Genomic DNA, 25,327 nt, shown 5'->3' with positions numbered 1-25,327 from the left:
TGCAAGAAATCAAAAAGGAATCCAATTTTCCCAAACAGGCCGGCTTGGTCAACCAAGTTGTGGCATTAAACTCATAATTTGATTAGTTTCTTGCTTGTTTAAATGTATATGTGTTATCTGATTTATGTTGCCATGATGTGATTGAACAATTTATGTAATTATGTATGGGATTATATGTTGAATGTGCCTTGGCAATATGTATGAGGAATGACTTAATGGCTTGATCCATTGCTCTCTTCCCATGGCAAATGGTATGCACATGAATTGATGCATAATGATATTGATTTTATGTATACATGTCACATTTTTACATAGCATGAATTGCATGATGATTATGGTTTTTTGCTACTGAGAATTCTATGAAATCTCACTCTTTTATGTTCAAAATTTACCACTTAGGAGTTGGACCAAGCAAGGACAAAGAGAAGGAATTCATTTTGGGAGAAAATTGATTTATGTGCCTCTTTGAACCATATTTGTATTTATTATGGATTATTGTGAATTATGTTGAACAATTATATCAATAACCTATGACAATATGTATGTGAACGTTTGATCAAGAATTCTGCTTTAGCATTGATTTATGAGTAGATTAATGATGTGAATTGAAAGGGAAAGGAAAAATCAAGAATGGTGACTTAAGGGATAAAAGTTGACTTTTTAAGGATCAAGTTTGACTGATGTGATTTTAAACAATTGGATGAATCTGGATCTAAAATTTGGCATGGTTATATATCTCATTTTTAGATTTAAAACAAGTGGTAATTTACTAAATTTTGAGTGTTGTACAGAAAGTTACGCCCTTCCAAAGTAGGGCATAAATCCTAAAAAAATTGAAAATTTACCAAATAAACAATACCACTTTGAATGAAATCTGGGATTGATACATGAGTTCTGGATACTAATGAGTATTTTTTTTCTTTGAATAGAATGTCAAGGGATTTCCATAGAATTTGAAACCATCTCATTTTAATTTTTTCAGAATTAGTTATGGATTTTTGAAATTCAGCCTTTACAAGGGTTATAATGAATAGTAACCCAAATTTTAAGAAATTTAAAGTTTGAAGTTTTACAACCTAAGGCCAAGATAAATGATTCCAAATGCTTCAAATTGACATAAAATGAGATACAAAAGTAAGATGTGACAGTTTCTCCATAGACCTATGTTTAGTCCTTAGACTCCCCTTGAGATTTTCAATCCTTTAACTCCCTTAAGTTTAAACTAGGTAGTTGAGAACCACTATAATGCATAACAACATCACGTAAGCTGAGATGGTATGGCCACAGATCCCCGTAAAGTAGAAGTAGAATTAAACTGGAAGTAGTCCAAAACAGTAACATAAATTAGAAGTTTCTTAGGGCTAGCAAGTTATTATAGATGATTTATACAACACTTTTCAGAATTGCCCTTCTGCTGGCCAAGCTCATGAGAAAGAATCAACTATTTGTGTGAAATGAGAAATATGAGGCCACCTTCCAAGAGTTAAAGCAAAAACTGACCTCTACTCTTGTGCTAATCATCCTCGATCTAACATTAACCTATGTAGTATACACTGATGCAAGCAAACAGAAATTGAGATATGTGTTGATGCAGCAAGGGAGAGTGGCTGCTTATGCCTCATGACAACTGAAATCACATGAAGAAAACTGCCCTACACATGACTTGGAGCTGGAAATGATAGTCTATTGTTAGTGACATTTTACCTTATTAAAGAGGCAGATAACAAAAATAAGAGAAGTAAAAGAGTTCAAAAAGATTTTGCTGAAGAAAAGTAGAAGAGGAATACTTAGGAATTTATACTAGTTTGGTCTCAACCACTTGACTTACGTCTAATTCTTAGAACACCTTTGAGTTTTTCACTATACCCCAAGATTCAATGGGCTCCTGATGCCATACTACAGTAATTAAACTCTCTCTCAATCACTCCTCCTTATTTTCTGTAAGGATACAGTCCCCTCAAGAGTCCCGTACTCTTGAGTCACTCACTGATAGAAATAAAGGATTCACAGACTCTTTTGTAAGAGTATATAAGACAAACATTGATACTCAGAATGGAAAAACAGAGTATTGAATGCAAAAAACTAATTTTGACAATTGGTAGCTTAGTTCATTCACCACTTCATTCAATGCTCTTTGTGGCTTTTATAGTTAGAGAGTTCTAGTTTTCCATTAGACACAAGAGCTTGTAACCGTTAAGATATCGTTTGCATTTGTTGGTAGTTATAACAGTTTTTTGTATTAAATGCACTTCTTACAGGTAGCTTAAGCCTATAATGTATCCGTTGAGCCTCATAACTTGCAGAGATGTCTTGATAAAAATGTACTAAGTTATTTCACCAAGGAATATAACTAAATAACAGAAGAGATGATCATCCTTGGATGAAAATCACAAATCAACAATCAGAGAATCATAGAATCAATTCTTCAAAGAGCTTATCGATAAGTAGATTAATCAATAAAGTTATTGATTAATTGGAAATTGAAAATCAAACTCATTTATCGAAGTCATTATGGATCAAGGTCATCATGGAAAAGGTTATCGATAAAGAGTGAAAATTGACCAAAATGATTTATCAAGAGAAACCTTCTAAAGTCAATTGAAAATATTAATTCCTTGAATCAAGGACCATCTTTACTTTCTATAAAACATATAAAATAATTAATAAAGGCTAAGAAAAGCTTAAAGACATAATAATATCATATTTTCTAAAAGATAGTGTGAAGAACACTTTAGAGCAACGTAGCAAAGCTTTTCAGAACATGTTATCAATAATTCACTTTATCCAAAAGCTTATCGATAATCAAAGTAACCTTAGAAAACCATTTTAACAATTTTATCTAAAAGGTTATCGACAACTGAATTTATCTAAAAGGTTACATGAAAACAGACTTAGACAGAAACTGAGCAAAAATAGGAAAAAATAGATAATTATCAATAAGGTGATTGATAAGTGTATTTATCTATTAAGTGATCAATAAATGTGGTTATTGATAAGGTTATCAATTAACTCCTGAATAAAATTCAAAAATTTTAGAGAACCAAGAACAATTTATCAAATAATTTATCAAACAACATGAAAAGTGATACTTACTCAATTTCAGATCAAGTTATCAAGTATTATAGAAATCCATAAAAGATTCGATAACTCAAAGTGTTTTAACAGGATATAGTTCATTGAGACTTACCCATTCATCTGAAAGTTGATCAAAATCCTCATTTATTGATAAGGTCATTGATAAATGCCTATCAATATGCAAAAAAACTTACCATTTATTTGAACGGTGATTCAAAACTTGATTTATCCATCAAGTTATCGATAAAGGCTTAATAGTAACTATTTTCAAAGAATTCAGCCATTTATCTAATACATGTTCGAACAAGTCAATTATCCAATAGGTGATCGATATAAATAATGAAATGCAAACTTTGTCATCATCAAAACCTTAAATCTAACATTTATGCCTTGAAGATTTGGAGGCATTATCTGTATAGAACAGCTATTGAATTGTATTGTATTATAAAAGTCTCAACTACTTGCAAGATGTCACATCCCAAGAATTTTTACCTGGTTATAGGGAATAAAAAATTAGGATGAGGGTCAATGTAGGAACTAGACGAGAAAATGAAACAACTTTTGAAGTGAAACCCTGATAACGTCCAGGCGAGCATTTCCGTAATCATCGGTCTAGGAAGGGCAAAACGGGAAAATTTGAGAAAAATTCCAAAAATCCCTAAAAAATGGGAAAACTATAGAGTTGAGTTTTGAAAACTTGGTTGAGGCCTAAAAGGTAGAATTTCGGTGAAAATGATTTATTATAAAATTTCCTGTAAACGGAGGTCTTTCGAAAAATATTAAAAATCAGAAGAAAATAATTATTTTAATTAGTTAGAGGTCTCAATAAATTTGGGAGATTGATGGATAAGCCATATAAATATTTATTTGAATTTATAAAATTATTTTTAGACCTTGAAAGCTCAGGAATTAATTTTAGAAATTTATTTTCCCTCAGAACTACCGATAGAGGCCTAATCGGAGAAAATTCAAAATAAATACTTGGAGGTGGCGAAAATTTCTAAAAATTTTCAAATCATATTCTCATATTAAAATGTGAATTATCATGGAGAGAAATGAACTTTTGGAGGTCTGGAAAAACTATGGAATGTTACTAGTGAATAGTAACTGATAAAGTTTCAAATTGGTTTCGTATAGCTTCCAGGTCCCTCAAATTTTAATTAAAAATTAATACAAATTAGGGGATAATTGTGTAAAAAAATCTAGAAAATGGCCACTTGGGATAATCTGATCCTTCCAGTATTTGACGGTTGCCACCTACACCCTTGAGGTGTTCTAACTTTTGGCCAATTGAGGAAGGAAGAGGGCAGACCAATTTTTCTATAAATACCCCTAGAAAATACCAAGAAAATATTGGAAAATTGGAAAAAATAAGGGGAGACTCTGCCACTATTCATCCAGCCCCTTTTCTTGAAATTCTTAAGGAGTTTTAAGCAAGAAATCATCCAACAAATACCAAGAAAACATTAAGGTATGTCTAAGCATCATTATCCCTAAGTATTACATTGATTAGATTAGGATTTTTGCTTGGGAAAATACTGAAAAAATGCTAAAAAATGCTGAAAAATTTAGTTGGGATGTGTGATGCTTAGGAAAGAATAGAAACCTTAATAATCAAGTGGAATAAGGAAGATTAAGTGGTGTATGGATTGATTTTTGGATGAAATCAAAGTTAGGGTTTAAGCAGAGGAATTTCGGCCAGCATTGTTCATAGGGAAGGAGTTTGTTTTTCATTCATTTGATGATTCCAATGGCCTTAAAACATGTTTTTGTGTAGGGATACGTTGTTGGGAAATATTTAAAATCATTGGAATCAAAAATAGAAATTTTGGAAACATATAACCCCCTATTCGACCAAGTGAAGATCATGGGGAAGGAGTGTGAATTTCAAAAATATGATTGAACCATTGGATTTCTCATGAAAAATTGTGTAGGACTGAGTCATAAGATGATTGATTCTAAAGAAGGAATCATTTTGTTAAAAAATCAAAGAGAAAGGGGGAAATGGTTAAGTTAATGTTAAAGTGTTGGAACCAAGTTGTTTTGTGTTTAATATGCTTAGTTTAATAGGCATTGAGAGGAGGAACTAAGGAGAAGCATTGCTCCTTAGAGTAATTATTTAGACAAGCTTTTAAAAAAAGGTAGCTTTGAATTATAATTTGATTGTTTATCTTGCTTGTTTATTGTGATTTGTTGTTACTTGGATATGAGGAACTCTGTGGTGACCTTGATTGTTTGATTGACATTGGTTATGCTTTGGCCAGATGTTTTGTGGTATGTCAAGGTGGATAATATAATGTTCCTCTCCTTGCATGATATTTAGTATGAATTCCTATGAGTTGGGAATGGTTTGGATTGCATGACATGTCACAATTAAACTTGCATTGATTTACATGATAATTATAATTTATATGCTACTGAGATTTCTTTCAAATCTCACTCCTCCTATGTCATTTTATGCACTAATTAGGGAGTAGAGCAAGCATAGAGCAAGGGAAAGAATTGGCTTTGGAATGAATGACTTTATGAATATTATGTTATGTTAGAAACTCTTATCAAATGTATTAAACTTTATGTTGATTTTATGATAAGTTATGGATAGTGTTTTGATGTAAATTATATTGTTATTTCATGTTCCAATGTTGAAATTATGCTTGATGCATTGTAGAAAGAATGTAGATGAAGGAAAGAGAGGAAATAAATTAAGAAAGTGGTAATTAGGGGATAGAAATTTCCTAAAAAGTGCCAAACTTGTGGCACATAAAATAATAAAGAATTGTTGGATTTTGAATCTGAGATTTTACAGGCTAAAAGACCTCATTTTTAGCTTTAAAATAAGTGGTAATTCATTAAATTTGGAGTTGTGTGCTAAGAGTTATGCCCTTCTAAAGTTGGGCAAAAATACTAAAAATTGGAAAATTTACCAAATGAAGAGTGAACTTTGACGAATTTCCTGGAATTATTCTACATGGAATTGGACCTACTAATTATTTGTCCTCCATATAACTCTTAGCAAAATTTGTGTGAAAATTGGAACCATATTGTTTCGATTTTTTGAGATTTAGTTATGAATTTTCAAAGCTAGCCCATTTTCATATGAATAGTGTACGGATAGGATGAGTAGTACAATTCTGAAATTTAAAATTTTGAAACCGGAAATGTTATGAAACAACTTATATTGGTTCCCATTAACGTATAATAGGATATAAAGAGAGGTTTGGCTTTTTTGGTATCAGAGCAAATGTTTTGGCTCTGTTTCTGTGCACTATGTTTGCTATTATGTGAGCTGCACTGTGATTGATTATTGTTTAATATTGTAAATAGTGTTTGATAGTAGCACTGTTCTGACTGTTATTGTTAAACATGAATTGTGATTGTTTGATTGAATACTTCTAGTTAGAATTATATTTGGGGTAGATTGGTATATTATAGATTGAGTTGAGTGCAGGATAAACTATGGCCTGCTGCAGTGATGACTTCGGAGAAATGGTAAACCAGAGGATGCTGGGGGAACCGTACCCAAACCAGTACCACCTGCATGTTTCTGACCCCGATAATCCGACTCTACCACCCAGATATTACTAGCCTCTTTGGGAGATAGAGGACATATTTTCAGAAGAGGACTCCAATGACTTAGTTAGGTTAGGGAAAGGGGATGCTCAGAGCACCACAAGACCTCAACCACATCTTGATGAGGCAAGTCCTAGTGCCATCAAGGCAGTATCTATCCGGACTGTGAACCCGGAACAAATCAAGGCTAAGGACCTGGCAATCAAGAAGAGACCCTTACTGATAAAGAAAGAGTTTAGAGACTACGATGGCATCCTAAGGGAGCTAAAAGAGCTGGAAAGGCATAAAGACCAGACCCAGAATTAGTATGGTATTACCTATTTGGATGTTCGTTGGAGCTGAGCACTAATGGAGATTTTACTGAGAACTAGAATTTGGCAAGATGAGATCCAGAAAATTGTTGGCTGCTCTGTGCCCTGCACTTTCAATCAATTATTAGATGACTTAGAGCTCTTTATTGTTACTACTTTTCCTTTTTTTGCTTCTATGCCGTAAATACAGGATGACTGTATATTATACCATCTATGATGGGTTGTGACCCTATATTTTGTTAACTATGCCGTGTATATAAATTGAAAAGTAATACAAATATCATTTATGTAAATTAATGATTCTGTTCCTCTTATAGTTGAGACGAAAACAACAACATGGTAAGAGCAAGACGAGGATCAAGAGTTAGGAGACCTGGTATAAGGGGAGAGTCATCAAGACCCCTTGTTGATCTGATTGAGTGGATAATAGAAAGGTTAGAGGAACGGCAAAGGAATATGGCTGAAATACAAGCTACACAAGTTAGGCAGGAACAAGAGAGGGATGCTGCTATAGCTACAACGGTAGCGACAGCACTGGCACGGTTACAGTAACCCGAGCAAGGAATAGCTGGGACAGCCCAGCCTATACCACCACAGCAACCACAAGAAACTGGTCCTGTGAGACCCCAACCTGCTGCAGCAGTGGATTATCAAGTTTGCCAAGCACAACCCTCCTACTTTTGAGGTGACTTTTGATGTTTAAGTATCCAAGACTGAATAACTCGGCTAGAAAAGATTTTCAATAGTTTGGAATGCCCATCTGAGAGGAAAACCCAGATGGCAATTTATAAACTGGAAGCGGAAGCAAACCGGTAGTGGAAGAATACCAAACTGGTCCTACAGGCTAATGATACTTCGGTCACTTAGGAGGTATTCAAGGACTAATTTTTCATGAAGTCTTTTCCTCGATCAATGAGGGACGAGAAAGAGGAAGAGTTCCTCACAATTAAGCAAGCTGTGAATGAGCCCTTTGATGAATACCTAGCGAGGTACATTAAGTTATCCAGGTACTTCAGTTATCTCTAGCATATGAACGACAGGCGTTGGTTCATAGAGAAAATGATTAGGGGGCTGAAACTAGAGTTGAGAGAGAAAGTGGCCCCGAGACAGCTGAAAGTTTTCAATAAGATAGTGGAAGTCTATCGTATCATTAAGAATAGCCAGAATCATGCTGAGCTCACTAAAGTAATCCCGTGAGTCAGAAGCCAGGGGCAAGAGCGGGTCAGGAAGGTACTTCTTTCGGTGGTAGCTAGAAGAAAAGGAGATTTAACTAGAACAGAAAGTCAAGGCAGGGAGCTTGACGAGGAGGCATAGAGAATGTCCGCCGGGGAGTGGAGAATGTTCGCCAAGGAAGGGAATACGAGCACTGAGGGCTGCAATCACAGAGACAGGCTATGCATCATGCGTCAGAGCGTGCACTTTAGGTACGGATGACCCAGACACTTTACTAATGACTGCCCGTAAGGTGCCGATAGCACGAGAAGACCTCAGGCACAGGGTAGGGTGCTCGCCCTTAGTCGGGAAGAGGCTCGTAAGTTGCTCGAGATGATCCAAGATATGGTTACTGTGAATGGCTACCTTGTGGATGCTTTGTTTGACTCGGGTGCCAGCCACTTGTTTATATCGTATGATTACGCTAGGCGATTAGGTCTTGCTGTCAACACATTGCTGTATGATTTATGTGTTTCTACTCTCGCGGGAACAAAAATTTTAACTTCTACTGTTTGTTTATGTCTAAGTATCATTATCCCTAGGTATTACATTGATTGGATTAGGATTTTTGCTTGGGAAAATGCTGAAAAATTTGGTTGGGATGTACGATGCTTAGGAAAGGATAGAAACCTTAATAATCAAGTGGAATAAGGAAGATTAAGTGGTGTATGGATTGATTTTTGGATGAAATTAAAGTTAGGGTTTAAGGGGAAGAATTTCGGCCAGCGCTGTTCATAGGGAAGGAGTTTATTTTTCATTGATTTGATGATTCTAATGGCTTTAAAACATGCTTTTGTGTAGGGATACGTTGTTGGGAAATGTTTAAAATCATTGGAATCAAAAATAGAAATTTTGTAAACATATAGCCCCCTATTCAGCCAAGTGAAGATCATAGGGAAGGAGTGTGAATTTCAAAAATATGATTCCACCATTGGATTTCTCATGAAAAATTGTGTAGGATTGAGTCATGAGATGATTGATTCCAAAGAAGGAATCATTTTGTTAAAAAAATCAAAGAGAAAGAGGGAAATTGTTAAGTTAATGTTAAAGTGTTGGAACCAAGTTGTTTTGTGTTTAATATGGCCTATGTTTATGCTTGGTTTAATAGGTATTGAGAGGAGGAACAAAGGAGAAGCATTGCTCTTTAGAGTAATTATTTGGACCAGCTTTTAAAAAAAAAGTAGCTTTGAATTATAATTTGATTGTTTATCCTGCTTGTTTGTTGTGATTTGTTGTTGATTGGATTGGAGGAACTTTGTGGTGACCTTCATTATTTGATTGACATTGGTTATGCTTTGGCCAGATGCTTTGTGGTATGTCAAGGCGGGTAATATAATATTCCTCTCCTTGCATTATATTTAGTATGAATTCTTATGAGTTGGGAATGGTTTGGATTGCATGACATGTCACAATTAAACTTGCATTGATTTACATGATAATTATAATTCATATGCCACTGAGATTTCTTTGAAATCTCACTCCTCTTATGTCATTTTATGCACTAATTAGGGAGTGGACTAAGCGTGGAGCAAGGGAAAGAATTGGCCTTGGAATGAAATGACTTTATGAATATTATGTTATGTTAGAAACTTTTATCAAGTGTATTAAACTTTATGTTGATTTTATGATAAGTTATGGATAGTGTTTTGATGTAAATTATATTGTTATTCCATGTTCCAATGTTGGAATTATGCTTGATGCATTGTAAAAAGAATGTGGATGAAGAAAAAAGAGGAAATAAATTAAGAAGGTGGTAATTAGGGGATAGAAATTCTCTAAAAAGTGTCAAACTTATGGCGCATAAAATAATGAGGAATTGTTGGGTTTTGAATATGATATTTTATAGGATAAAATATCTCATTTTTATCTTTAAAACAAGTAGTAGTTCATTAAATTTGGAGTTGTGTGCTAAGAGTTATGCTCTTCCAAAGTTGGGCAAAAATACTAAAAATTGGAAAATTTGCCAAATAAATAGTGAACTTTGACGAATTTCCTGGAATTATTCTGGATGGAATTGGACCTAATGATTATTTTTCCTCCATAGAAGTCTTAGCAAGCTTTGTGTGAAAATTAGAATTACATTGTTTCAATTTTTCTAGATTTAGTTATGAATTTTCAAAACTGGCCTATTTTTGAATGAACAATGTACAGACAGGATGAATAGTGCAATTCTGAAATTTAAAATTTTGTATCCAGAAATGTTATGAAATGACTTATATTGGTTCCAATTAACGTATAATGGGATATAAAGAGAGGTGTTACACAAGATCAGAAAGAGTTGAACATGAGACAGAGAAGGTGGATGGAGCTGCTGAAGGACTACGACTACCAGCTAAAGTACCACCAAAGAAAGGCTAATGTTGTGGCTAACACACTTAGCAAAAAAGTAGTATATAACATCAATGATGATCAAAGTGTGTGGGTTGCTAGAAAATATGAGAGACTGGGGTCCTATTCACTGGATGCAATTAATAGTAGAAAGAATAAGAGGCTTGAAGGCAAACATCTTGCTAGCAAAACAAATTGTCGAGGCTCAAAAGAGGGATCAAATGATTGATAATTATAGAGCCAAGATGTTAAGAGGGGAAACTAAATACTTTGAAGTCTCAGTTGAGGGATTACTTAAGTTCAAGGGAAGAACATATGTCCCTTCAGCGAAGGATCTTAGAGAGCAGATTTTGAATGAGGCACGTAACAGTAAATATACCATTCATCTGGGTGTGAATGAAATGTATCATGATATTAAGAAATTATGTTGGTAGACTTATATGAAGAAAGACATCACTTGATATGTGTCAAGGTGCCTCACATGTTAAAAAGGTCAAGATGGAACATTAGAGACTGTTAGGATCTCTAAACCCTTGACGTCCCTTAATGGAAACGAGATAGTATCTCAATGGATTTCATTATAGGATTGCCTTGGGCATAATCAGGATATGACGCAATCTAAGTTATTGTAGACTGATTAACAAAATCAGCCATTTTCTAGTAATGAAAGTCAAATATTTGCTGGAGAAGTTAGCAAGGTTGTACATCAAAGAGATTGTACGGTTACATGTAGTGCTAAAGAATACTGTATCCGATCAAGATCCTCGATTTATATCTCAATTTTGAAAAGCTCTACACGAAGTAATAGGTACAACCTTAAGATTTAGTACATCCTATTGTCCACAAATAGATGGGCAGACAGAACGGACCATCCAAACACTGGAAGACATGCTGAGAGCTTCTGTCTTGGATTTTAATGGAAACTGGGATGAATACTTACCATTGGTAGAATTTGCTTATAGCAATAATTATCATTCCAGTATACAAATAGCTCCATATAAGGCTTTATATGGTAGAAAGTGCCAATCTCCATTGTGCTGGACAGAACTAAGTGAAAGAAGAGTTTATGGTCCAAAAATAGTAAATTGAATCTCAAAGCAGATAAAGATTATTAGGCAAAGGTTACTCACAGCACAAAGTAGATAGAAAAGCTATGCTGACATCAAAAGAAAATCATTAGAGTTTGCTGTTGGAGACCATGTGTTTCTAAAGGTATCTCCAGCCATAGGTGTAGGTGAAACCTTAAAGGCGAAGACCATTCCAAATTCCATCTAAAGTTGGATCATGCCCTACAGACTAGACTTACCCACTAATCTTATTCAACTACATAACATCTTTCATGTTTCCTAGCTGAAGAAATATCATCCAGATCCTTCACATGTCATAGAGTATGACAACCTTACATTACAAGATAATCTATCATTTGAAGTACGGCCAGAGCGGATCGTAGACTGGAAGACTAAACAGCTGAGGAACAAAATGATCATGTTCGTAAAGGTGATATGAAAAGATATGACTCAAGAAGAAGTAACTTGGGAAAAAGAAGATGAAATGAAGAACAAGTACCCAGAGCTCTTCAAATATGGTATGTTTAAAATTTTGAGGACGAAATTTATTTTTAAGGGGAGAGGAAATATCATATCATGTTAATTTTAACATAAAAAGTAAGGAATCAAGGATTGACTAAGGGCCAAATAATGTAGTAGAAGTGTAAATGGAATAGCTTTTGAAGTGAAACCTGGGGAAGAACCTAACCATCATTTTAAAAAATTTCGGTTAAGGAAGAGCAAAATTAGAAATTATGCCCAAAATTTCTAAAAATTCTCAAAAATTCATGAAAATGGAATGAAAGGTTTAGGATAGTATTTGAAGCTTGAAAGATAAAAATAGCATGAAAATAATTTAGGGAAAATTGCAATTTAGGACCTTGGAATTGTAAAAACGCAGATAGGGACCCTTGACAATTTCACTTTGGGTTTTGACAACAATAATATGTCATGAAATTGTCAAAACCCAAAGTGAAGTTGTCAAGGGTCCCTATCTGCGTTTTTGCAATTCCAAGGTCCTAAATTGCAATTTCCCCAATAATTTATTTTGAAATTTTCTACTGTTTCTTGGGATTTTATCTATATAAGGAAAATTTTCCCAAATTGAATTATTTAAATATGTAGAGGCCTCAATAATTTATAAAAAAAAATTTAAAAACTATTTAAGAGGTTATTATAAATTTTAAAATTACTCTTGGCCTTTAGGGATGCAGAGATTAGCTTTAAATATTAAAAGCTAATTATATTGATAAAAGGCCAATTTTGAAAAAAATTTAATTGAAGAAGTTGTAGGAAAAATAAATTTTGAGAAAATTAGGGGAACCTTTCCTCATTTAAAATAAGTTATTCGTATAAAGAAATTAATTTTTGGAAACAGTTGATTTAACAAGATTTAAGAAAAATTTAACTAATATTGTGAGATTATTATACAGTGTAATAATCATGAGCTTAGTGGGATAATATTTTTCCCTATGTTTCTAGTTGGATTCACATTAAATGAGGAGGGGAAGAACCTAAGTGAAATAATACAATTTGTTGAAGGTTAGGCTTGTAAGATTGGAATTATGAATAAAAAATGTGATTTCATCACTTGCATGCTAGGTGGTTCTTGAGGTGTCCTATGAGGTGGCATCTTTAATCAATGAGAGGAACACCTAATGAGGATTATGTGGCTAAATCATGAGAAAGTGAATGCAAGATGGTGCTAAGTGTATAAGGGTGAAAGTAGATGGTAATTAGAGCTACCATGTGGTAGTTTTTGGATTAATTTTATATATACACCCTCCCTCTCCCATGGCCCAAAGTTTTGGCCAACCCAAGAGTGAAAAGAGAGGAGAGTATTTGGAAAGGTTAGAACAAGGAGGACGAGGAGGAGAAGATCAAGCCAAACTTAGGTCAAATAAAGAGCTAAATCAAGCTAAGAGCTTGATTTTCCTTTTAGTTTATGATGCTCCAAGGATTAATGGTTTTAAATATGATTTTGATGGAAGTTAAAGGTTAGAAACCTTAGGGTTTGGTGCTGTTCAATTTGTTTCATGATGAGATATGAATGATTTAAAGGTTGTATATAGATTAGAGGACAGAGAATGGTTGGAAAATGGTGTTTAAACCTTACTTTGAAAAGAACTTCAACTTGTGAAACCTAGAGATACCTTTCAACCAGAGCTAGTTCTTGAATCTAGGGTTTTCATTTTTGTTAATTTGATGCTTCCAATAAGTTTAGAAAGTGAAATTATGTAGGGATATGTGGAGAGTTTGGAAGCATTAAAATTGAAAATAGAATTTTTGAACCCTAACTACCTACCTCTCGGCCAAAGCTATAAGTGGACGAAAGAATTGGATTTTGATAAATCTAAGTTCATAAAAGGATTCTACATGAAAAATCATGTAGAAAAAGTATGTGGGAGTTATATTAAGAAAGATAATACTAAAACCCTAAAATAAAGGTTAAAAGGTTAGGGTTTTAGATTAAAATGTTTAAGACTTGTTTAAATTGATTTAGAATGTCATTGTTGTTACTTGATGGTCATTGTTGATGATTAAGAAAGGACTCAAGAATAAGGACAAAAAATCAAGAAATCAAGTGTGCCAAGAGGTAGCATAAAACTTACAATTTTAATGTTAACTTGCATGGTTTGTTGCTATGTGTTATTCCTTGTTATATGCCATGATGTGGTAGAGCTAGATATGTGATGATATGTTCAAATCCTTGTATTTATGTCTTGGCTATATGCATTGTTGAGTTGTTTATTGATATGGTATATTGCTCTCTTTTCATGGCATCAATAGTGATTGTTACCATAACGGTAACATGTGAAATATAACTTGACATGCTTTGCTTGTTTAACATTTCAATTGTGGTTCTCTACTATTGAGATTTGCATAAAATCTCACTCCCCTTAATGCTTAAATCAACACCATGCACAAGAAAAAGACAAGAAAATGGATTTAGCATGAATAGTAATTATTATGTGTCATGTATGGACTTAAGATCAATGTTTTAAAATGATGTAATAACTATATCTTTTGATGACTCAATGACTACTCTATGATATGCAACATAAACAAAGAATAATCATATAGTGTGCATTATAGGAAAGGTATCATATCAGTTGATATGGTATAGTTACACAAGAATGGCACTTAAAAGGGATGGAAATGATCTAAAATTATTTTGGATCCTTGTGATTTTAGGAAAATGAAGAAGTTTGACCATGAAACTTGATAGTTTAATAGATCTCATTCTTAGCTTTGAAATGAGTAATAATTCATTAAAATTGAAGTTTCGTACAAAAAGTTATGCATATCTAAAGTTAGGCATAAATTCTAAAAAAAAAGAAAGAAAAATTAACTATATGAACCGTGCATGTTTGCGTGAAAATTGGGTGCACATGGGATGAATTCATAATCAGAAAGTATTTTTTTCCTTAAAGATCTTTGCTTCAAATAGAATTAAGAACTACCTCATTTTGATTTCTCTAGATTTAGTTATGACTTTTTAAAGTTGGGCTAATTTTAGAGTTATAATGAATAGTAACCCAATTATTTTAAAATTTAAAATTTTCTAACTTAAGGATTTAATGAGTAGTTCCAGTTACTTCTATTTAATATTAAAAAGGGTTGTAAGCTAAGGTGTGACAATAGAAAATACGAATGAGTATGCTATTTGAAAAAGAAATCAGCTTTTAAGATATAAGAAACATGTGAATGTGAAGCTCCCCCTTAATATGTGCATAAAGACAAAATTAAGACATTTTGAAACGCATTAAGCTTTGACTCTCCTTGAGCAAAATAAGTTTTTTTTTTGAATTCAAATAAATGTTCCTTATTCGAGTAAGTAGAGTGAGTTAGAAAGATGTCACCAAACTTTGGTTATTTTATTGATAACATGTCTTATCAATAATTTTATTGATAACAAATCTCTAGTGTGCACACTTCTTCTATGCAATTCTTCCTTATTTATCGATAAATTTCTCAGTAAGTACATTCATTGATAACTTTATTGATGGATGTATTTCGCAAGTTGTTTTTGGATAATTTGCTGCACTTCTTCAAACTCCTCTTTGACTCAAGCTCTATGTCTATCAATAACTTCATGGCAAAGACCTTTCTTGAGTAGGTTATCGATAAAGTGCTTTGCATTGCTCTTGAAACTTTTTGATCATGAACTCGATAATTTTCTCCTCTATTTATCTCCCTATTTTTCTTATTCATAATAGAGCAACCCTGCAAAACAAATTTAACTCATTGGGATTTATCATTCCCAATTCTCTTCTTATGTAGTTAAACTATAGTTGCGCAAGAGATTTTGTTAAGATGTTAGTAAGCTACTTGATCACGTTGTTAAGAACTCCACCTTTATTGCCTTTCTCTATCCTTTCATAGCTTTCTCAATAATATTCTATAGAACATACTAACTTGATAAGGTTAGTGAGTTCTTCCAAAACTTCTTTATCTTGATCCTCAGTTTTATGATAATATTATCAATTAGTGCATTACTAGGGTTGTTTCTTGAGAAATATCTCTTTTAGTTTCACAAGCCTTTGTTGAGAAGGTTCTCAAGTAAAGGTTCCACCATTTGCCTCTATTTTCTGCTTGTCAAAATAGTGTTCTACAAAACAAACTTCACATCCTTCTTTTACATATGATCTTAAATGAAGTGATATCAAATATCGATATACTTGGTTCAGGCATGATGTATTGCATTCTTTTACACAAAGAATTGGGATATCTTTGAGATTGATTCCTAAATCTTGTAGTTGTTGTTTTAACCATGGGACATGAGCACAACAACTTATTGCTACAAATTCAGACTCAATTGAAGGGATTGCCATCACATTTTGCTTTTTGCTAAACCATGATACTAAGCACCTTTTAAGAGATTGGCATTGACCACTTGTGCTTTTTTATCAGTTTTGTATCCTCTATGGTTAGTATCTGAGTATGCAAGACGGTACTCAACTCCCCTTTTTGGATACCTCCTGCAACAAAAATATTGATTCTTTGGTACCCAGCTTTCTCTTGGGTCCACAAAATGGTAGTTATGTTAATTCTCTTTCTCTTATATGAATAAACCATATAATCTTTGAGGAAGGAGAAAATCAAAAGTTTTTATAACTAAAAGAGTATCGATAACAATTCTTTTGAAAATGTCATTTGAAAATAGATTTGCTTGGGCTAAATTTTATGAAGAAAAACAACTTAGCCATGAATGATCATGATTTTTTTAATTAAAAAAACTTTATCTAAATAATGATTATCATGTAAAACAATACACATGAAGCTAGAAGATAAAACAATGCTTCTTTTGAAATAAGGTTGTCAATGCAATTATTTAAAACATGAACATTGAAAACTAGATTTTGAAGCTTGTTAAAGGCAACTTCTTTTGTTAAAAACAAGGAAGTCAACAATTTGAGGAAAAACATCAAATAGCTTTAGTTTGTAAGATCAGACCGGATAACACATTAAGCAATAGTGTTAACAAGTTTAAAGAAGTTTCCTGAGAGTAGAAGTCATGTGAATAATATATTAGTCAGAAGGTATTGGCACAATGAAGGTTCAAAGACTTTGATCATGCTCAAGTTTTGGATTTTTGAACAATGCAGCGCATTAACTTATTAGTCCAAATAACTAGCATGTTAAATAGGTCCTAGAAAGTATATAAGTGACTCCATTGAAATGGTTAATGCATTATCATGCTTGGAATAACTTAGTCAATTAGGATAAATATGTTAAGCATAAGGCTTTGGTGTATACAGATAGACTTGAAACTCATATATATGGTTAACTTGTAAGATTGAAGGTCTAATATGTTAGAAGATAAGGTTTAGGATTCAAGAGTTCAAGCACATTAAGATTAAGAATTATCATATTAGTGATGGGAAAAATCCAGCAGAAAGATTTAAAGCATTTCTAACTTTTAAAACACAAAATATTACCTTTCAATTTTGAAAAATATTTGAATGCAAGTGAAAAACAAGACATTAGTTATCACCATATTTTCTTTTATCCTTGTGACAACTCGCTTGATTTTGGTGGAAGAGTGTTGATTTTTCTTCTTTGCACATTCAACACCAAAATCCATATTAGATAAGCGTTCTCACTATTTATTTATCAATTCCTTCGTGGTCATGATCTTGAGGAAAGGTTTTCTCTCTTCTTCCTACCAAACAGTATAACACTTTGTCTTCTCTGATTCCAACTTTATTTGGATGCACTCATGGTTCCTTTGTAGAAAGTTCCTTGGAAGGACGAGAAAATTTCCAAGTACTAAATCGCAATATAAGAGTTTTATAGGACCTCAAGACAGGCAAATTAGAGACTCTGATAAAGGCTCGAGGACTGGAGCATAGGAACTAGAGATTATTAAAGGCCAAAGGTTATGCTAAGAACCTCAGTGGGATGACTCCTAAGGCTAAACCTGAGCAGGGACCTAATTGTAAATTCAGAAAGTTTCGGGTCAGAAAGGGTAGTGATGGAAAGTACGCTCGAAAATTCTAGAAAATCCCCAAAAAAAGGAAATGAGGTTCCAAGGCCCTTATGGGGTTAAAAATGATGAAAATACCCTTAGAGCAAATTGATGAAACTCCCAGGGTTTTGGCTAATTATAGATATTAGTCAAATTAAATTATTTAAAATATGAGGAGGCCTCAAATAATTGGAGAAAAATCAAGAATAATACTCAAGAAATTATCACAGGTTTTAAAAATAATTTTGCCTCTAGAAAGTGAAGAGATTGGCTTTAACAATGTTAAAGCCTATTATACACTATTCAGGAAAAGTCAAAATAAACCGTTTATGGATTGATTTTTGACTTGAGAAAAATTATAGAAATTTCTCATAATAAAAAAATAGTATTGGTATCTAGAGGCAGATTCTCGGCGTTATAGACCAATAAAAAGAATTCGGTTAACTTTACTTCAAAATAAATATTATTAAATGTTTTAATAAAAGAATAAGGAAAGAGCATTACTCTCTCTTTAGGCATGTTATATAATGCCACATGAAGTTAATTGTCATTTAAAAAAGGTGTCAGAGCATGTCCCAAGGTTATCAGGTAAGTCAAGACCTAAAAAAAGTACCTGATACGACGTAAAATCATCAAATAGTTAGAGGAATAGCCAAGGGTATGATTGTGCACGAATTTTTCCCTATTTTTCTCTTTATTTTAGAGCAAATTTGATGAGAGGACATGAATAGAATACTATATTTTGTTAAGAGTTAAGTTTGGAAGAATGGAATTATACAATAAAATATCAGTTTTCTTTACATGTGTAATAGGTGGCATTTGATGTGTCTCATAAGGTGGCACTTCTATTGAATAAAGGAAATATCTAAGAGGGTTAGGTGGCAATAATCAACAAGCTAAGGGACACATGGCCATAGAAATTAAGTGAGTGGCCAAGATCAAGCCACACACACAAAAGATTAAGGGCTAGGATTTAAGCAAATTTTTATAAATATGCCTTCTCCTCGCATGGCCAAGATTTTTTAACCACACAAGGAAGAAGGGAGGAGAAGCTGAAAATATGAAGTGAGAAAGGGGAAGAAGATCTGAAGGGAATTGAAAAACGCGCAGCGGAAAATAAACTTAAAATTTCAATCCCTTGCCCGGATCTACCAATCGTGTTTAAGTCAAGTAGTAAGAAGCATTACCTTCGGTGTTCGATTTCTTGGTGGCTCGGTGATTTCACTGTTCAGGATGCCTCTGCTCGCCTCCTTTGTCGTTCGAAGTCGACAACTTCGGTCGACTTCCTCTACCGGTATCCACACGAATAGCTCTCCAGTCACGAACGGCATGCTAGCGCCTCTTTATCTGTCTAGGGTTTTTTTTCAAAAAGAATCGTCCTCCTCTCTCTATCTTTGGCCGTCTCTTATCTGCAAGCTTTCGCCCTCTCATTCACTAAAACCCTAGCTCCTAATCTCAAATATATAGGATGCTATAGTATTATGAATGATAATTAATTAATTCGAAATTAATGCAATATCAAATATTGCCTAATCAGATAAGAGAACAATTAAATAAATATGGCTTATATTAAATCCGTCTCACAGATTTAATTCACCTATTTATTTAATTCAAAATAAAGATATGACGGAATTAATTTACATAGATCTAATTTATCCTTATAAATTAAATCTAACAATTAATATCTCTTATATTTATGTAATATATATACACGAATTTTTATATATATATACACACACGTCCACCCTATATTATTCATTGAATCTAGACATATCTTAGATTCAATGAATCTGGACATCATAACTCGTGTTGGGTTATTTTGTGTGCGACCCTATAGGTCCATATGAAGTTGGCAGTGAGCCATTAACTATAATGACACACAAGTCGTAAGCGGTCTCTAGCAAGACATCACGACTACCCAAATCATATGAGGATCGTTGAACGATGTAACCTTTCATACAACCATATCACGTCCCTTTTGTCACACGACATTTTGGTCATGGATGAGGCATGGAGAACGTCATCCTCCTATTCATGACCGTTACTTTCTCGATCCCTGAGTAGTCTGAGTATAGAAATGGAACTACCTTTCCATTATAGTATGGCCATACATTTCTCAGACTCACTCATTGAGGGGCCCAGTAATATCTCTCTACGAATGTGAGGGACAAATTCCATCTTGACCATTCACATTCCTCCGCATGAAAAACCACTAAGCCTGAACATAGTCTTTATGATCACTCGGTCAAAAGTAACTTTTGACTAGGTCAAAGCTGAGCGTTTCTCATGTAGGAATCCATGATGATCTCAAGTCAAAGGGCACAGTGACATGGTTTGTATATGAGAGAAGCTTATGACTTAACCCATGCAGCTCTCTCATAGCAAGTCGGTCCAACACCTTGTACTCTTACATGTGCCTATGACTTTAATTTATATCTCTATATATTTTTAAAGTCATACTGGTCTTATTTCATCTCTGCTCCCACATAGATGACTGACCAGGGACATTTAGGATAAATCATGAGTTTATCCAAGGATAGTCATCACAGTAAATATGCAAATAATATGATAACGTAATTAATAAATTCATAAATCAACAATGTTCATAACATAATGATTGGCCCCTAGGGCACAATTTCCAACAAGATCAACAGAAGCCATACAAGATCAAGCTCCAAAACAAGTATGTTCATAATTTTTAGTATTGTTTCTATTACCTTTGTTGTTGTTGGGCTTGGTTATGGGTTTTGTTGGATTTTAGGAGCTTGAAACCCCAAGGGAACATGCTACACAAAATTGATAGATTTAAGAGAAGATGAAATTAATGTTAAAATAATGTTTGAAGGCCTGAAAGGAACAAGAATGAAGTTGTTTTGTGATAAATTTGCAAGAAAACCAACCTCTCCCTGACCTTTGAATAACTTTAGCCAGACTTAGGGTTCATGTTAGGGTTAGATTTTGATGATTTTGATGCTTCCAATATGTTGAGAATGAAAATTGTGTACGATAAAGGTGAGAAAGCAAGTTTGGAAGCATTAGAATTGAAAATAGAATTTTAAATTCTAAAACCCTATACATTTGGCCAAAGTTGGTTCTGGGGGAAGGACTTGGATTTTGATAATTTTGATCTTAAAAATGAATTCTACATGCAAAATTATGAGAGAATAGCATGTGAGATTAATTTTAAAAATGTTGGAAATCAAACTTAAAAGTTAGAAGCTAATATAATTCATAGAGAACAAAGTGTTAATGTTGTTGGTTACCATAGTACTAATGAATAAATGGCAATGATGTGTTGATGCATCTAGGGCCATGAGACCCCAAGAAAGATGAATGCGAAGGTTGATCAAGCAACTTTGATGGTTGGAAGCAAAAGAAGCAAAGAGAAAGCTTAATGTTACAAGGTAATAAACTTGCCCTTATTATGTGCTTGATATGTGTGCTTATATGTTCATGTCGCTTAATGATGATTTAGATTATGAAAGATTGAATGTTGCTCTATTTCTTATATATTCCATGACCATGTGTGAATGAAATGTTGGGCATTAGAACATGTCATTTTATAAGCATACAAGTATGAAAGCGTATAGCCAAGCATATTATTCACCATGCATTAGTATTGCATGCATATGGATAACTGTTTGCTGTTGAGATTTTCTCAAATCTTACTCTCCCTTAACTAACCCTAATAGATGATAATGAGCAAGCAAGATGATGTATGAAGTGGAAGCAAGGAAAAGAGGAAAAGAATTTAGAAAAATGTATTATATTATATTATATTATATAATTTGTATGTCAATGTATGATATGAATATGCCATTAATATTATGTGATGCTAAATGATGTTAATGGCATGCAAGGTTAAATATAATGATAAATAAAAATGGTTAGTACATTGATGGAATGACAATATGCATGAAAAGAAATAATTATGAATTATTAATACAAGTGACGTGGATAAATTATTCCTAAATGAGTCACAAAATGGTGATAAAGTGAAAGTGAGGCAAACGATGGGATCTACCTATGAAATTTGGTATGTTTAAAATACACATTCGAAGCTTTAAAGCAAGTGGTAGATTACTTAAAATGGATGTGTGTCCTAAGAGTTATAATTGCTCAAAATTAAGACAGAGTAACTGGAAAGTACAGTCTTTATCAAATGAATAGGAAAATTCACACAATTAACTGTATGAATTAAGCAAGGAAATAAACCATAAAATATTTTTTCCCTGTAGAGAATTGAAGGAGTTTTAAATAGAATTTTAAACCAACTCAATACGATTTTTCTATAATTAGTTATGAATTTTTAAAGTTTGACTAAAAATATGAAATTTACTAGTGATTAGTAACCCGGGAAACAAATTTTAAAATTTCAATTTACAGGCTTGTTTCGTAAACTGTTTGAACTGTAACGTTTCTAAAAGCATACTAAAAGAGTTTTAAGGAAGGATGTTTCTCCTCTCATCCTGTTTATAGGGTACAAAGAGAAGAAATTTTTTGATCCTGTTTGTAGGGCAGAGAGAGAAACTTTTGATTTGAATGTACAATTTTACTCTTTATTTATTATTGTATTAACTTTATTTTTATTGGGTATAATATATATTAAATATGGATAAAATATGACAGTTATTGAATTTTAAATGAAAGTTAATTAAATTTTTTTTTTAAGTCTGTGTAAAATATGTTAACAATAATTTATAAATAAGATGAGATGAGTATAAATACTTGTTTCTGCCAAGAAAAAACACTGAACATGAAAAGAAAGGTAGTTGATAAATGATAGGTGCTCATTTTTTAAATAATAGAGAAAAATAAGAATCCCATTTTGCCTTTCTCCTCGGATTCGCCTGTTGCTGACTGCTGAGCGATTGAGCGGCGAGGCAATAGGATAGTAGGAATGGAGGCCAGCATCTCGGCTTCTCTTGGTCTTCCATCCCCGAATCTCTGTGATTCTTCAAGTCTCACTGACTTCACTGGCATCTTAAACCACTTCAACACAATCACTCGCACCTCCAATGACGCACACGGATTCGAATTTGGCGACGGGCGCATTCCCAAACTCACGTTTGCTTCGACCTCCATGGCTACTCAGACCCACGCGACGCCTACATCCCAGAGATTTCTAAAACCCACATCAAGAAACAGCCCCAAGGTTCAAACGCTAATGAAGAATCTCTCGGTTTTCGAACGAGCCCTTATCGGCGCAGCTGGCGGCGGCATTGCTGGAGCATTTACCTACGTCTGTCTGCACCCGCTAGATACCATCAAGACGAAGATGCAAACCAAAGGTGCGTCGGAGATTTATAAGAATGCTTTCGATGCCATTGTTAAGACCTTCCAAACAAAGGGGATTCTAGGGTTTTACAGTGGTGTTTCGGCGGTGATTGTTGGTTCCACGGCTTCGTCGGCGGTGTATTTTGGTACTTGTGAGTTTGGAAAGTCGTTCTTGTCGAGATTTGAGAAATACCCTTTGGTTCTGATTCCACCAACGGCTGGCGCAATGGGCAATATTGTGTCTTCTGCAATAATGGTTCCAAAGGAGTTGATTACTCAGCGAATGCAAGCTGGGGCTAAAGGCAGGTCTTGGGAGGTTTTGTTAAAAATTTTGGAGAAAGATGGTATATTAGGTCTTTATGCAGGGTACTCTGCTACATTATTGAGAAATTTGCCTGCAGGGGTTTTGAGTTATTCATCATTTGAGTATTTAAAAGCCGCAGTATTGCGTACGACGAAGAAGAATCATTTGGAGCCATTTCAGAGTGTCATGTGTGGGGCACTTGCTGGGGCAATATCAGCTTCTCTCACTACACCACTTGATGTGGTCAAGACCAGATTGATGACTCAAGTTCATGGGGAAGCTATGAATAAAGTTTCTCCTGCTATTTACGGTGGAGTTTCATCTACTGTGAAGCACATTTTGAAGGAAGAAGGTTGGGTTGGATTGACTAGAGGGATGGGTCCTCGAGTTCTTCATAGTGCTTGCTTTTCAGCACTGGGTTATTTTGCGTTTGAAACAGCAAGGCTTACCATACTGCACCAATATCTTAGGCAGAAGCAATTAAGTGAAATTTCTGTTTCCCCTAGCTGAGTTAACGGCATCTGTGGTATTCTTTAACTCCCTTTTGTTGCTTTTACAAATGAGTTGTTTTTGTTTGTAATGTAAACATTTGTCATAAGGAATTACAGCTACCCACTTTTCCACTATATGTTTGATGTACTCCCATTCAATAATAGAAACTAGCATGCATGATGTTTCAAAATAATTGTGGTTATATCAGTCTCCCAATAGTTTGTATCCCATGCACTGGCATAAGGATCAGTGAAGAAAGAGATAGGGAATGGTCCAGTCTAGTTTATGGTTTTATCTAATAGAGTCTTTGATGTTACTTCAAGTGTTGTATATGTTTGAAATTTGTTGTCATGATTTCATTTGAGGAGAGGTAGCCAATTTCCTGCTTTTAGCAAAAAGTAGAGATTGGCCACAAAAATTTATATTCTAGGACTTGCTTGAGATCATCCTCATCAGGTTTGTATTTGATTGAGCACTGTTTTTTTTTTTTTTTTAATTGTTTAAAGTGTTTCTCTTGTACTGTTCACATTTTCGTAGTCTAACCATCTTACTCCTTTAAACCACTGGTGCGTATATACTTGTGTATTTGTGAAATACCACCTTTCTCCCGAATTTTGAAAGAACCCTGATATGGACACAATTCTTTCTTGCGCTATCCTTCCTGGCACTGGCACTGCTTCATCTCATCCGAATTGTCTACTTCATTTGCCGCTTTGATGTATAAGCCAATGTATCTATAAGATCTCCCAAGATTAAATGTTAATAATTTCAACTAGTAAAAAGATTTTCGGGTCTTTTAGAGTTTGGGTTTTTCTTTTAGTACACTTTATATCAGCAGCTGAAATTGTAACAGAGCCTATAGCTGGATTTTGTGGATAGATTTTCAATTCTTGTGTGTCTAGAATTCTGCTTCAGTACCTTGGTATTATTATATTACTTCATATTATTTATAGTGCACATTGGCGATATCTACATATGGACTTTTCTTAGAATTGAATGGGAAAGTGTAATTAGAGGTTTCAACTGTAAGTTTGCAGCAATTTAACCCAATTGGAAAATGTAGAGGAAAGGAAAAAAAAAAAAAAAACCGACGGGCTTCTTGATATGCACGCGTGGTTTCCCCTTTCCCGTGGGAAATCATTTTGTAGAAGGCATAACATGAGACTGAATCTTGACTATGATGGTCGCTTCTCTTTGATCTCTAAAATGCTGGAGTTTATTCGTATTTGGAGTAATAATG

The 25,327-nt window shown here is 33.9% G+C and overlaps 1 protein-coding gene across 1 annotated transcript; it reads left to right on the top strand.

Moving 5' to 3' along the window:
• The first annotated feature begins 22,847 nt into the window (after nt 1-22,847).
• LOC114755647 (protein MITOFERRINLIKE 1, chloroplastic) lies at nt 22,848-24,403 on the top strand. The gene has a single exon (XM_028944507.1). It carries the CDS (start codon nt 22,915-22,917, stop codon nt 24,103-24,105), a length of 1,191 nt encoding a protein of 396 aa, XP_028800340.1. The 5' UTR covers nt 22,848-22,914; the 3' UTR covers nt 24,106-24,403.
• The last annotated feature ends 924 nt before the right edge of the window (nt 24,404-25,327 follow it).

Source organism: Neltuma alba, unplaced genomic scaffold, assembly GCF_004799145.2.
Source record: "Neltuma alba isolate B1F8T4 unplaced genomic scaffold, ASM479914v2 tig00010300_pilon, whole genome shotgun sequence".
Lineage (NCBI taxonomy): Eukaryota > Viridiplantae > Streptophyta > Magnoliopsida > Fabales > Fabaceae > Neltuma > Neltuma alba.
This window is presented reverse-complemented; position numbering and strand designations above follow the sequence as displayed.